General features: G+C 40.7%; 2 protein-coding genes across 3 annotated transcripts; both read right to left on the bottom strand.

Moving 5' to 3' along the window:
- Nucleotides 1–2,477: 2,477 nt before the first annotated feature.
- zbtb8a (zinc finger and BTB domain containing 8A) lies at nt 2,478–7,774 on the bottom strand. The gene is made up of 4 exons (XM_077576741.1): nt 7,614–7,774; nt 5,518–6,401; nt 5,280–5,449; nt 2,478–3,899 (listed from the first exon to the last, which is right to left on the bottom strand). The coding sequence occupies exons 1-4, from the start codon at nt 7,676–7,678 to the stop codon at nt 3,585–3,587; spliced, it is 1,434 nt and encodes a 477-aa protein (XP_077432867.1). The 5' UTR covers nt 7,679–7,774; the 3' UTR covers nt 2,478–3,584.
- Nucleotides 7,775–8,124: 350 nt separating this feature from the next.
- On the bottom strand, nt 8,125–15,243 carry gale (UDP-galactose-4-epimerase). 2 transcript variants are annotated; one of them, XM_077546967.1, is made up of 11 exons: nt 15,121–15,243; nt 14,512–14,635; nt 14,306–14,436; nt 12,707–12,820; nt 12,448–12,624; nt 12,258–12,371; nt 12,118–12,184; nt 9,154–9,239; nt 8,904–8,981; nt 8,673–8,787; nt 8,125–8,580 (listed from the first exon to the last, which is right to left on the bottom strand). In XM_077546967.1, the coding sequence occupies exons 2-11, from the start codon at nt 14,630–14,632 to the stop codon at nt 8,516–8,518; spliced, it is 1,068 nt and encodes a 355-aa protein (XP_077403093.1). In that variant the 5' UTR covers nt 14,633–14,635; nt 15,121–15,243; the 3' UTR covers nt 8,125–8,515. The 2 variants fall into 2 exon arrangements, with proteins under 2 accessions (XP_077403093.1, XP_077403006.1); XM_077546880.1 differs by having other exon boundaries at nt 14,512–14,676; nt 15,121–15,210.

The following is a 15,243-nucleotide window of genomic DNA, read 5'->3' on the forward strand; positions in this document are numbered from 1 at the left end:
GGTCCTGGTCCATCATGGTACTGAGCGGTGAGCGACTAGTGGCATTCGAGTCAAGGTCGCTCACTTCTGTTGAACAAAGGTATTCCGTTGGGGAGAGAGAGGCTCTGGCCTATGTTGAGGCATGCGAAAGGTGGCTTATGTACCGGTATAGATGGTATTCACGTGACGTCATGTGCCACACATTGTGTGCCATTCACAGGTATATGGAATGTCAAGTGTGAACTAACAAAGGAGCGTCCGGAGAGAAATGCAAGGATAAATCAATAAGATTTCCAACCGGCAAAGTCTACCAAAGTGTGTTCTGACCATTTTAATTAAGGTGAGTATTAATGTAAGATGGTTGGAATGCATTTTATCGTAATGCGATCGTGATATACAGTATGTGACCTGCTCTGGCTAGTTCTGGCTAATAGATTGAGTGGTCAAAAGTTTTGGTTCTGAAATTTCTCCAAATACCCTCAAGGTCTTCATTTTCTTTCCCCAGCAGAGCAAAAGTTGAAAATGTAATCAAAGTATATGAAAATGAGTCAACAATGTTGTTGTTGTAGTAACATGTTAGTGCTTGTAGCTAGCGCGCTCGGGGAACGAGCTAACTTGGTCTCAAAACCTGAGATTGTTCACCACTAATTCACAAATAATAAATGTTCATAGCAGTTGAAAGTACAGAAGAAGCAAAAACGTCCAAATTTTGGGATCGAACTATCCTACCTCACAGGACACATGAATGTCGCCATTGAGTCCGGTCCAGACAGTAACACCGGCCAGTGTTTGTAATCCAATCGATTTCATTAATCAAACAACGTTTCAAGGAAAGTTGAACTAAACCTTCCGCATACGTCGTCTTTACACAAGTAACGTTTAGAGGAAGCTGAGGATGACATTATCAATAACAAAAAAACATTTGATGGAAGCACGGCTTAGAACGCTGAAAACTTGCCACACCATATGGAGTCGACTGGCGAGATCACATCATCCCGTGACGTCGATGAACACCATCAATAGACGGCATTCTACACTCCAGATGAATTACTTGGCTCTCTCAGCACAATCCCAACGCTCAAGTCATGCCTGCCTTTAACAACGTAATGGCGGACTTGCTCTCCCACCCCCCACCCCTAGGTCTGCAGTAACTGGTCAAACAAGAAAGAAAATGACACAGATGGCTACAGGCAACAATATGATCTTTACTGAATATGTAGAGACTTTTTTTTTTTGACATGCTTGTGCGAAAACAATCTGAGGACGCCCCGTCAGCTCCAGGATAAGCTAACTCGTTATTGTAGCTATGCCAAATGTTTTTGTATTTATACTGTACAACCAAGTTCCTTCTACCATATATCCCCCCTTTTGGGATTGACTAACCCAAACCAACCTGTACGTCATAGAAATGAGTCCAAAAAGAATCTCCCCCTAACCGTTCACTGTACGGGGTCAAATCAAACAAATCTCAACACATACCTGAATTAATCATGATGCACACTTAAAATGTTTGTAATTACATCCTCGTCATGCAATCCCTACAGTGCCAATCAGTCTAGAATGCGCTTTCACATCAGTAGGCCAATTAAGTGGTACATTTTTAAGTGAACTGTGCTGAATCACACTGAGCTACTTTGCACAACTTCTCCTTGCATAATGGCAAAATACATTTACTTCTGCAGGGTCAAATGTTGCCATCCCAACCATCTTGAGGCGTCACATTTTAACCATGGTCCGCGAGGGACACCCGGGCATTGTGAGGGTGAACCAATGGCTCAGGTCGGGCATCGACAGAGATGACTCCAACCCAGATCATCACACTGGCCACCTTTCGTCTGGCCGAACAAAGACTGATTTTCCTGATATACCAAAGTGTGCCTATGGAACCTGAACCCCATCCAGCTTGAGTCCAACTTTGGTCTTGTTATCTTGATGATTATTGAGCCAGCCTGCTGCGTGGCAAAATAACCAACAAGGCTAAGCGGGATGTACTCAGCTCAGCTCATCTGCATTTATGTAGTGCTTTCACAACAGCCACACTTACAGAACACATAATATAAACAGTTATACAATCATAACAAAACAACAAAACTTTTCCCATTCACTTTGATATGTCGTGTATGGAGGACCCAAACTGCCAAAATTCAAAATAAATGACTAAATAAATGACTAAAAGTGAAAATAAAAACAGATATAGAAATATAATTTGAAAATTTAATCCCCAAAAATAACTAAATATAAATGGAAATAAAAACAGCTATATATATATATATATATATATATATACACGTATTAAATTTTTTAATTATATTTTTTATATTTGTTTTTATTTTCACTTTCATTTATTCATTTTGAATGTTGGCAGTTTTGGTCCTCCATATTATGGAGCATTGTTGTCAACTCCAATTTGTCCCCAAAATTTATTTTACATATGAAACTGTAAATTGTTACTTGAATTAATATAACAATATTTTTAGGATGAAATTTCCAGGCATGGAAAGTTTACAAAAATATCTTTAATGTGTCCAAAAGTAAAAAAAAAACTAAAAAAAAAACCTTTTAATTGGCTTAGCATCATAATGCATATTACAAGGTAGCATTGCAATGACATGGTAAAAACAGAAATGTTCATATTTTTCAGTTCTTCATTAAATAGTCCTCTGTAATTTTACACGTTCAACCAACGTATCTTGAAGCTGAATCTTCAAAAGTAAAAAAATGTTTTTCCATTTATACAAAAATTGTATATAACTCAAACAGTTGATCATTTAAAGGGGAAATCAACCCAAAAAAAGATTCTTGACAATAATATTTTATACGTGACCTCACCAGTGTAAACACGACAATCTGATTAATATTACATTTGTGGAATATGAGTTAGGTAGCAAAATCCAGCCATTCTTATCCATCTCACGGGGTGGCCATTTTGCCACCAATCACAGCTCAGCTTCAGAAAACAGGTGAGCTGTGATTGGTTGTTGCCTGAGCCCTGAGCAACATTGATGTCATCTCCAGTCGACAGCAATTGGCAAAATGGCCGCCCCCTGAGATAGACAAAAACGGCTGGATTTTGCTTCATAACTCATATTCCACAAATGTAATATTAATCAGATTGTCATGTTTACACTAGTGAGGTCACATATAAAATATTATTGTCAAGAAATGTTTACGGTTGACTTCCATTTTAAACACAGCAATGGAAACACTCAAGTTGCATGCTTTAGATACTGCATATACATATACTCAAAGAGCTTCTCACAAAAGTAAAAATATCTCAGTAAATGGAAAAATACAGCGTATCATAGTCAAGTCATGGTTATATATATGAAATTTGTTGCCCTTAATCAGCACCCAAGAAGTATCTCTCAGTTTCAAAAAGTTGGTGACGTTTTGTAGATATATGTTGAGCGAATTTTTTTACTGCAGTTTGGGTTTAAGTGGGCATTCCAACCAGACTTCGCATTTTGACACATTATAATTTCGGGGAAATCTTGCCACGTTGCTAATGGGATCACACCTTTGAAGCCTACATTTTCAGGCATGACTTTAACATGCTCACCCGCTGCTAATATTTACACATGCACGCAAACACGTTTGGTCCGATTTCACTGCAGCTCCTCATCACTATCATCCACTTGTTGAATGATGAGATCAGCGCCGGAGTCTTCGGCCAAGTCGTCGTCATCGGTCGCCATCCAGGCCTGATTACTCTGCTCCTCCTCACCGTCCACACCCAGTAAGAGAGCCGGCTCCTCATTGCTTCCGTCCAGACTTTCCATGGGCACAGTGTCACGGCCAACTTCGTGGACGCACAAAGGGCACATACGGTAACGCCGTGTGCCCTCACACACCACTTGACCAGAGTCTTCAGTTACCGGACACTTGCACCTCCTGCATACCAGTTTCCTGGCTTGATGAATCTGAAAACAAGTAGCACACATCACATAGTATTGTTATTTGATTTGGTATTCTGTATCTGCTACTGTACGCTATATGGACAGAAATATAGAGACAGGCTTCTCAAATAATTGTACTATTAAGGTCAGGGCCAGGGTTAAGGTCAGCAACCTTTCCTGTCAAAAGAGCAATTTTAAGTCAAATTTTAAAAAACTCAAAACATTTAAAGATTGTTATGAAGGAAACTGTGTTAGTGTTAGCTGAATGAGCTAATTGGAGATGCAGCATAACACAAAATTATGGTGTTATTAAATTATTAAATTATACTTTCGTCTTTTACCGTAATTTTTGTGTGTAATTTTTCATACTTTGTTTGTCAGACTTTTTGTTGTTGTTGATTTTTCTGCCTTTCTGTCAAATTTCTGCCATTTTGGGCAATTTTATGGACATAAGGTCACTTTCTGCGTCCTTCCTTTTTGGGGACATTTAATGGCTATTTTTGGACATCTTTCATCTTTTTTTTGGTAGAGACTTCATGGTAATTTTCAGGATTTCTTCTCTTGTTTTTGGACATTTTATAGTTACTTTTTGAACGGTTTCTTTTCTGCCTATATATATATATATATATATATATATATATATATATATATATATATATATATATATATATATATATTAATTATTATTATTATTATTATTATTATTAATACATTTTCTGACTTTTTGGCACTTCCAAAAATATTTTATGGTAATTTTCTTCTTTTATTTTTTGACCTTTGAGGTTACATTTTGAACATTTTATTTTCTGCCTTTTTTATTCAATTCTCTGAAATTTTGGGCAAATTCATGGACATTTTATGTTTTTATTTATTTATTTATTATTATACAGTAATTCATGTTCACTTTTTGGACATTTTTAGGTAATTTGAAAAAAAAATTTCTGATAACTAAAAAAATATGGACTATGACATTTTTAAAAATATTTAATTATTCATTTTTTTAACTAAAGCATTAATTAAATGAATTAATAACAATTATTTTATCCCAAAAATATAAATAAATATGTTTTTAAAAAAAGTATTTCTACTCTTCTTCTTTTTTTTTTTTTTAAGCGATCCATAGGTAGCCTCAGGAGAGAGACTAAAGAGCCACATGTCGCTCTAGAGCCGCAGGTTGCAGACCAGTAGGTTAGGTTGGTCTTCCAGCAGATTCTTGACACACAGATTGAGGTCCTGACCGGACAATCTGGATGAATGAACAATCATTCCCACAGTCCCAAATTCTTGTAGTAAGTCTTAAAAAAAAATCTGCAGAAGGGATCCTGTCTTCCTACTGGTGGTAATGGCAAGGATTCCTAATACCTTTGGCAAAAAGGAAAACAATAATTGTGAGCTTATGCGTACCGTCTCAAAGTGGCTGCGGAGGTGCTCCAGGCGAGTAAATCGCTTACTGCAGGCCTGACATGGATATGGTCTCTCACCAGTGTGACAGCGCAAGTGACGCTTTAGGTCAGCCTTCCTTTTCACCGTGTGTGTACAGAAAGGGCATTTGAAGCGCATTACGGTATTGGATTCTGTAAAGCAGACGGAGAAGCTGTTGGAATCAACATTTTTACTACATTTCTCTCCAAACGTCTCTTACCATTTTCAGTAAAGTTTGCAACCACACCCACAATTGGTGGTAAACTGGCATAAAGCTCATCAGCCTTCTCTGCCTTTCGTGTGCTGGCCTCCTGAATGTCTGGGTCGTCATGCTGGTTAGAGTGGGTGCTGTTGGTCGCCTTCCTCTTATTCGCACCTTTGGTACGCCGCCGCTCTGACACTGGCAAAGTATACAAAGGATCCTGGGGGTCCTCTAACTCTGCGTTGAGCTCATTGGCAGGACTACTTGGCTCGGTCTTCAAGGCTGCACCTGAAATGTCCTGCTCCAAATCTTTGCCCATGTAGCTTGACTGGGATCTGGAGCTGTCCCTGGTCCAAAGTGCAGGTGGCGGACTGTCAGAACGTTGTTCTGTCTGCGTATGCTGCTGATGCTGCTGCTCTACATTTTCCTCCCCAGCCCCACTGGTGAAGCTGCAAGTCTCTGACAAGCTGTGACAACGATCACTGTCTTCATCTTTCACACTGATATCCAAAGAGGATTTGATGAAATTCTTGCAGTAGTTGATGACATTGTTCATCTGCAAGTAACTGGCTGCAGACATGACCTCAATCACATTGTGTCCCGAAAGGTCCAGCTGGCCCGAATAAATGAAATCCAGGATGACTGTAAAGATCTCAGGGCTGAAAGAGTCAAAGGTGGCATTAGTAGATTCCGACATGCCATCGAGGCCTTGGGTCAGCAGCATGCGGAAGTAGCCGCTGCTGGCGCACAGGACGTTGCGGTGGGCCCTGAAGAGGTGGCCTTCCACCAGCACGCTGAAGTCGCAGAAGAGCTCTTGACGTCTCTGCTGGTTGAGCTGCTTCAGCAGGTTGGTTTGGTGAGCCACCGTGATGTCGGCCGTGTTGAACCATCTCTGAGGCTGTCTGGAGGACATAATGCATGACAGTGTCAACCTCATCGATAAAACAAGTCAAGCAAATCGAGCACTTGTATTAATGTACATGTTTCATAGAGTGTTTTTAATTGAAGTACAACTGTGCGATTTAATTAGATTAACAAAACAAACAAACAAACAAGAAGCTATACAAAAGCTGTATAAAACATTCTGCAATAACTGCATTATAATGAGAAGGGTTTTCAATAGTGGTTACCTAGGCCAAATGCAGTGCAGTTTTACGACACTTTACTGTACAATATAACCATAAATTGATTTTTATATGAATACCTCTGTAAATTGTCACTAATCGATGCTGCTGTCTTCACTTGTATGACATAGCAGACGCTCCGCCTACTCAACCACACTCTGAGCAACCATTGGCTAAACTCGCCGTCAATCAAATTACGTCATCTATGGGCTACACCCGACACCAGGCAGGGAGCTTCGGGTGACAAATCCCTGTAATCACCCTTAATGGAGGTGCGTAGAACGTCGAATATCTGATGATACAAACACACTAGAGAACGGGCAGAGGGAATGTAACATCGTGAAAAGGCACGAGATTTTTTTTTTAATTCACTAAACCGCATTCATACATTTTTTCCCTCCCCAGTAACCTATTTTCCCATCCTCATGTCGACTACGACACACGTTCGTTTTTAATTATGCGATCCAGCCTAAAAGGTTTGCATCGCCCGATATAACCCACCCGCCCGTATTATACCACAGTGTCCAAAATCTTCAATAAAGGAATGTAAAATAAAGTCTACACATTTCAATTCGCGGCTAATTCAGGCGTGTGGAGCTGCAGAAGAGTGCGGTAGTCCTGCGAGGGTAAAGCGGGCAGCGGCGCACCAGAGCAGCCCACTGTGTCCTGGAGCGACGCCCACTTCAGGCTCCGACCAGCACACAATGGAAAATAAACCTCCGAACAGAGCGTAGGGTTGGCTTGTATTAGCATACAATTATCCTGGGGAAATCCATCTATGCATTATACGCGAAAACGCCCGTTTTATTCAAGTGCACCCCCCACCCCACCCTCACACACTTCTCGCCGGAGGTCCGGAGCAAAGCGAACAGCGGGGAGGATTCGCCTCGCTTACCCGAACGCAGCGACTCTCTCCCGGCGCGAGCATTCGACAGGACCCGCTTACGCCCCTCGCCATGATACCCGTGATAAAAACCCATCGATACTCACTGGTGGTTGGATTCACCCGACGCCCGATAGAGCCTGTTCTCCCCGTCGTCGGTCACAAGATCCATTTTTGGATTCCCTGCAGGCTTTTCTTTGGCCTTTTTCTCTCGATCAGGGTCCACAGTCAGCCACTTCCTGCTCAGCCCTAAAGACCGAAACCCGGCGAGAGAGACTGGAGCGCTGTGCTGACGTGGGTGTTTTATTAACTGGGTGCCCGAGGGTTCAAGGAGCCATTTAAAGCCCCAGCACCATGCTTAGGAGATGCTCTTGCATGCAATGTCACATTTGATAAGAATTTAAATACTTTTAAAAGTCAAAATAGCAGGTATGCCGTAGTGACCCGAGAAAGTCAAACGACTGAAGTTGGTTGTCAGACCATTCAACAATCACGTTCATGTTGGCAAGCAATGGGCTTGTGTCTGTTCTGTTAGAAAACCAAGGTGACACCAAAATGTGATATATTTTTTTTCACGAGTATGGCTTGCAGAACAATACAGAACGAGAAAGGCACAAATAAAGCACATAGCATTTATTTTTCAACAATCTCTTCAAAGTAATGGAATGGAACCCTAATTATAGGGCACATTTTGCATACAGCAGTACTTGGAATATTAAATTAACACCCTTTACAGTTCTTAGAGGATAAAAGACCTACCATTATTATATTTGATCTAATTATACAATTTAGTGTCATTAATTTACTAGACAAGATTTTTTGCTTTCAGTAAGGCATGAAGGGTTCATTTTAAACAAACACCCACTTCAGTAACTAAATTGTTAAGTTCCCTTTTCATTAAATTAAAAACAAAGCATTCATTCGTATTACCCTCAGTATTTTACAAGGTATGAAAAAAACTGTTTGCTTTGGCCCTTTGATTTAGCAAAAAATAAAAACAGGAATAGTGTCAAGACGTTCCCTCTTTGGAATATCCGGTGGGGTTCATCGACTGCCAGCGCCAAACATCTTCACCTACATGCAAACGGATACATTATGAGCTTTACATACAATACTTAAAAAAAAAAAAAAACTTTTTTAAAGAAGGACGTTGTGGGGAAAATTACACATTCTTTCCAGTGCAAATTCAGCCTTCCAGCCCAGCTCCTTCTCAGCCAGGCAAGGGTCAGCATAACAGCATGCTGCATCTCCTTCTCGACGAGTGGCAATCTTGTAGGGAATCTACAGAGATAAGATGGCACCTTCACTTCACAGAATATTGCTGTGTTCCTGTTAAGTTTTAGTTAATTGAGAGGATGACTTTATTTTGAAGAGGAAACACTTCCTCTGTGACTCACTTCCTTCCCAGATGCCTTCTTCATTGCATTTACCATTTGGAGCACAGAGTAACCTACTCCTGTTCCGAGGTTGTAAACCTAGAGATATGAAGAAAAAAATAAATAATGTAAATTAATGTAAGGCAGTATTTTACATTGGAAATGCAGTAACACCAAACAAAATGCCACAAAAGGTGCAAAATAGTGACTGAGCCTGTCACTATGTGTCGCTGGCATAGTTGAGCCAAGAAATTGGAACTTGTTTTGTTACCTTGCAGCCACAGTTGTCCTTCAGCTTTTTCAGTGCAGCTATGTGTCCCTTTGCCAAATCCACAACATGAATATAATCTCTCACACCTTGAAAGAGAAAATGCATACACAGATTCAATAGTGTTAAAAATATTTCTCGAAAGCAGGGTAATACACTAGGGGTGTGCCCAAATTTTTTCGTACGATTCAAAATCAATTTTATTTAAATTATTTTATACTTTCTTGCCGTTGTTTGTGTGTACCTTCAATGGGCGTGCTGCTCATGTTGTACACGATTTGGCCACTTAGGGGCAGTGTGGTTACGCACGTTCTGATACACTATTAAGTAGTAGCCACATTAGAGAGTAGATTGTAGAAGGAAAATGTCACGATCAAGTTATGCCAATAAAAGTTGCTTATTTTCAGCGTAGGGGGAGTATATGCCGGTGAGTAATGTTAACATGCTTCTCTGTATACATTTAAGTGTTTTGTATGAATAGCTGTTCTTTTGAGTGATAAAAGTGCCGCGAGTAACGCGCTAATTAGCATTAGCGAGTCCGACTGGAGTAGATCAGGACGATACTTTGCACATCTATAAATTGAAGTAGAAATCATCGTCAATCAAATCATTTTGAATAAAAAATGGTTCTGAATCGAAAATCCATTCTAAATCGAATCGCAGACCCAAAAAGCCGAATCGAATCGTGAGACAGTCAAAGATACCCACCCGAGTATACACATATTAATAATTGGGACAAATTTGAGCATTTAAGTTTCCTATTGTCTCGAGGCGCCATAAAGGCAACGGGAGTGAGGAGAGAGAAGATAGGCTGTAAACTATACACCGGTTAGCGTGGTTGTTGACTTAATAATCTTTTCTGTGTTATCATTAAAGTTAATGTTGTTAGCTCGCCGCTTGGCCTGATTCACTTCTGCAACACTACAATAAACTGGGCTACCAGTTGGCGGCCATCTTGCGTTGCCTCTGTTAATGTCAACTGGGGCTGGGTTGGGGTGGATGGCGGGGGTGCCTGTCGGGCCTGCAGTGCCCCGTCCTGCTGCGTTGGGTTGGGGGTGGGGGTCGTGTTCTGGTGGGGGGCGCTCCTGCTCCTGGGTTTGCTCTCCGGCCGGTGGCTCCTGCGGGGCCCGGGGGTTGTCCCTTGGCGCTGCCGTGGACTGGGGGGCCTGAGGTGTTGCGCTTGCTCTGTCCTAGCAGGGGTCGACGGCTCCCCTCTTTGGTGGAGATTTTCATGCATGCCAGATCCACCACACCAGCATCTATCGAAACTCAGACACAATCTGCTTCTTCCTCTGGTCGTTGAATCGGTGGAGGCTCGTGTCTGTGGATCTCACTCTGCTTCGTCTGTCCTTCCTTCCTTTCCTCAGTCTCTCCTTTGGTCTCTTGAGGTCTCCCTGATTTGTTGGAATTTGGATGTTTCTGGGTTTGGTGAAGGACTCTGGTTGGTGGCCCGGTGGGTGGTGTCTGGTCAGTGCTGGATTTCACTTTCCTTTCTTTTCTTTGGTCCTTCCTCGGGTCTCCTGACGGCCTCACGGCTCTGAAGTGTTTGGTTTAGGTGAATGGTATGGGATTTTTTAATAGGTTTTAGGTGAACTAATGAATACACACTCACATACAAAATAAAAATTAATTAAAAAAATATATATATATATAAAAAAAAAAGAGAGAGCAATGATGATGACATGTCAAATCGGTAAAATTACCAAATGAACAATACTGAGCTCTCCAGAAAAAAAAAGAAAAGTCTACCGATGAGGATGTCGCGTCACCGCCGTACGTGATGAACCGTGTCAACTTTATGCTTCATGTTTCAAGTGTGATTATTATAAAGACAAATAAAAATTTAACACTGTCACTCAAAACAGCTTTGTATATATATTCACAGATGTGTCAATAGTCTCCCTTCCAAGCACTCTCTCCCGCCCGCGCAGAGCGCATATCAGGCTTTTGATGATGTGTGAATCGGATGCGTGCGGATGAGCGTTCACAGTGCAGATGCATCGCATACATATCCGATTTATATCCACATACGAAAGAGGCGCAGGTTGGGTGTGAAAAAAAATCAGAATTGTACCATTCACACTGCATGAAAAAATCAGATACTTATGAAAAAAAATCAGATACTTATGAAAAAAAATCAGAATTGAGCTGCAGTGTGAACGCAGCCTTATTCACAAAGACGTAAACCCTCGCCTCACCTTTTCTTGTGAATGACTGAGCAAATTTAGGGAAGCTCTTTTTATAACCAGTGATGGTAGACACCTGTTCTCAATTAGCCAGTTCACCTGTGGGATGTTTCAAACAGGTGTTTGATGAGCATTCCTCAACTTTCTCAGTCTTTTTTTTTTTTGTCCAGCTTTTTTGGAACGTGCTGCAGCCATAAAATTCTAAGTTAATTATTATTTGCTAAAACAATAAAGTTTATCAGTTTGGACATTAAATATCTTATCTTTGCAGAGTGTTCAATTAAATCATTGTATTCTGTTCATTCTAACTCCAATTGATTTGGGTTTATAAAAAACATCATGTACCCTGCCTTAAAAGGATACTTGACTCATTGAGCCATTTTCAGCAGTGAAACGTTAATATTTTGTCCAGAATTAATTTGATAACTAAATTATTTTTCATGTACAATTAATATCTTTAAAAACTAAATTTTCCATTTGCTGTCGACTGAAGATGACATCACCCGTGCTGAGGAAGTAGGTAACGACTAATCACGGCTCACCTGTTTCCTGGGTTTGGTCAGTAAACTGAGCTACGATTGGTCATTACCTACTTCCTCAGCACAGGTGACGTCATCTTAAGTTGACAGCAAGTGGATAAATTAGTTTTTAAAAGTATTTATTCCACATGAAAAATAATGAAGTTATCACATTAATTATAGACAAAACATCAACTTTTTACTGCTGAAAATAGCTAAGTCAAGTATCCCTTTAAGTTCCATACAAATGTGATATTTGATACCTGTCCCATCCAGTGTGTCATAGTCATTTCCAAAAACACGGAGGCACTCTCTTCTCCCAACAGCAACCTATTATAAAGACATGGTGTGATGCAATGCCAAGCATCATGGTAGAACCACACAAATCTTAGCATTCAAGTACCTGGGCGACGTATGGTAGTAAATTGTTGGGGATACCCTGAGGGTCCTCTCCGATGAGGCCAGAGGAATGAGCGCCGATGGGGTTGAAATATCGCAGCAATACCGAATTCCAACTCTGCTCACACAGCAAACGATAATAATAACTGTTCACGGATGCAGGTGTGCACGCCTCCCTAGCGCCAGCTCAGTACCTTGTTGGCCTTACAGTGGTCCTTGATCATCTCCTCTATGAAGAACTTGGTCTTGCCATAAGGGTTGGTACAGTTGCCGACAGGGTGCTGCTCATCGATGGGCAGACGCTGAGGTTCGCCGTACACGGTGGCCGAACTGCTGAACACCAGATTGTGCACGCCGTGAGCCTGCATCACCTGCAGCAGATGCAGTTGCACGCCATTATGGAATGATAGAGGCTTGGCGAGCGTGCGGTTCATCAAGATACTTTCCACTGACCTCAAGTAGGTTCATGGAGGCAGTAAGGTTGACCCTGTAGTAGCGTAATGGCTCCTGCACAGACTCTCCAACGGCCTTCAGGCCAGCAAAGTGCATCGCGGCGCTGAAAGAATGCTGTCACGCACATGAGATTGCAAATATTCAAGTTCAGTTGTCTTCCCAGCAAAAAGAGGCACAGCGATAAAATATTTTAAATACACTGAAAAGAGAACATTGGATTGAGAAGTAGTTTTTCTAGCGGCAGAAATATGTCTTGTGGGGTCCCACGGGGAAGTTGTTTAGAGCCACTTTTATTTTCAATTTTTCAAAATGATTCATGATTTGATCATGTATGCAGATTACTCAAAAATGTGTTCTATACATCATCATCTTCAATTGTACTGAGAGACACACTTGAGGTGGACTTGAATACCATTATCAAATGGGTGAGAGTGAACCAGCTGGTATTAATTAATACCAAATGTAAATCTATTTTATTTGGAGGCAAGAATGTTCTTGTTAATGCTACTACACTCAATTTATATGTTGATAGGCTACAAGTCGAGCAAGTGTTAAAGGCCAAATTACTTGGAGTGAATTTAGATAATTTATTGTCTTGATCTTTGCAATTTCAAGGAAATGTTCTGCTTTAGTTCCATCTTGGATAATGCCTGATGTTGTTCGATCACTTGTTTTTTGGTCAAGTGCTCCTGGAAAAGCTCTTTAAAAAATTCCAAATTGTATGACACTGGAATTTCTTAAAAAAGAAAGTCGGTCTGGACAGGCCTCCATAGACAGCGATTTTGCACCGGCCGAAAACAGGCCGGCCAATCAAATTTGTCTATTTGCGTGACGTCGTCTTCGCCAACGCTGTTTGAATATCAAAACAGAGTGACTCATGACACCATGAATCTTCATAAGTCATTCACTACTGTCTCTCTTCGGCTAGTAGCCATGTTTGATTTTTAGTCTGTCTCCGCAAAAAAAACAAAAAAACAAAAAGGAGAGTTCAACGAGTCGCTTTTCTGACGTTACGTCCGCTCTCCGCTCATTGGTTCATTCCACTGTCTGTTAGCTCAGGTTTGCCCTGCTTTAAAAATGCGACTGATATGGAGGTTGACCAGACTCACTCTCCGGCAAAGCCGCAAGTGAGTCTGGATTTCCAGGCTAACTGGAATGGTGCACCACATTTTTATGTGAACAGATGTATTTTTTTTTCATGTTTTGCCATTGACATTACACTTGCCAAGTGAGCATGGGTCAACTGACAGTGTATAAATCACAAACAAAATTTACGATGAGAACGTTCATTATAGAGTTTCCGTGAGTTAGTAACAAAATATATTTTTTAAACGTTATTAAAACACAAACTAATCAGTTCCATACAACTAAGTTGGTACTAATGTAATCATATTTTATTATACAGAGTAATATTTTTTGGTATGTTTTGTTGTATTCATTTAAATACCCCGAATAAATAATGTATAATTATTTTTGATGCTCTGTATAGATGTAGTAGCAATTGAATTATGCATGGTTGTAAATTTAGGGCTGATTAAGCATATCGCAAATTGTAGAATTCATGTACTTGGATGAATCATGTTGGATGGGAGCACTTACCTTTTTGAAAATTGCTTCCAGGGCAGCTCTGTCCAGAAGGTCGAGTTCACTAAACTCAATGCTGGTGTCCAGAATCTTCTCTATCCTAAGTATGCTCTCTGGCTTACCCCCTTCTCCTGCACCCACAGCACCTACTCGCATTATGAGCACATAAGACCATACCTGGCTAAACACACAAACACACTCACACTTCAAATGCAGCTTACCCCTGACAGCATTGCTGAAATTATCAACCACAATGGGCTTGTAGCCTGCTTCAATAAGCGCCAGTACGCAGTGACTTCCGATGTAGCCTGCGCCGCCTGTGACCAGCACCTTCTCTGCCATTCTCTGCATGTCAAATACAGGATATCATCATCATCAATACGCAGCTGTGGGAAACCAGGATGTTAAATTCAGATTTACAACACACTCTTTTTATGACAGCAGTAAAAGTACTTCTTTCTCAGAAAATGAAGTCGCAAAGCTGTACAATCAGAGAGGGAACAAGCTGATGTTTCAATATTTTATTTTTTATTAAAAAGTAATTAATCTGTCTCGATTATATTTTTGCGAAATTTTGTGCTGACGCGCTGTGTTCACTCCTGTGCATCTCATTCTAAAATGTATGATTATTTTTTTTGACAGCGAGTTGCGGTCGCTTCAGAGTTTGGATAGGGCTTTAATAGTTTCGATGGTAGAGTTTGGAGACAGATTCTTTCATTTTAAATACGCGTAATAATTTACCCAAAAATGACCAATTAAACGTAGAGTTCATATATCGCCACCAACTTCTTTGACAGACTACCAGGCTATTTCTGAGTGGAAATACTCACTTGGATAATTTTCCGGTGGTCGTGAAATAAGAAGAACGCGTAGAATTGAAAGCGTCCTAGTACGCCTCCCCTGCAAACGTCTTAACTTCCTCACATACGTACCAGAGTGAAGTTTAGTTCACC

This window comes from Vanacampus margaritifer, chromosome 1, assembly GCF_051991255.1.
Source record: "Vanacampus margaritifer isolate UIUO_Vmar chromosome 1, RoL_Vmar_1.0, whole genome shotgun sequence".
Taxonomy (NCBI): Eukaryota; Metazoa; Chordata; class Actinopteri; order Syngnathiformes; family Syngnathidae; genus Vanacampus; species Vanacampus margaritifer.

Bases quoted from the DNA above. Each gene is read 5' to 3' on its own strand.
- gale (XM_077546880.1), bottom strand. From the start codon at position 14,641: ATGCAGAGAATGGCAGAGAAGGTGCTGGTCACAGGCGGCGCAGGCTAC. The intron at 12,821-14,305 runs GTAAGTGCTCCC...TGTGCGTGACAG, and splicing joins TGGAAGCAATTTTCAAAAAG to CATTCTTTCAGCGCCGCGAT. The intron at 8,788-8,903 runs GTGAGTCACAGA...TTATCTCTGTAG, and splicing joins AGAAGGCATCTGGGAAGGAA to ATTCCCTACAAGATTGCCAC.
- zbtb8a (XM_077576741.1), bottom strand. From the start codon at position 7,678: ATGGATCTTGTGACCGACGACGGGGAGAACAGGCTCTATCGGGCGTCG. The intron at 6,402-7,613 runs GTGAGTATCGAT...TATGTCCTCCAG, and splicing joins TCGGGTGAATCCAACCACCA to ACAGCCTCAGAGATGGTTCA. The intron at 3,900-5,279 runs GTACGCATAAGC...ACTTGTTTTCAG, and splicing joins TCCGCAGCCACTTTGAGACG to ATTCATCAAGCCAGGAAACT.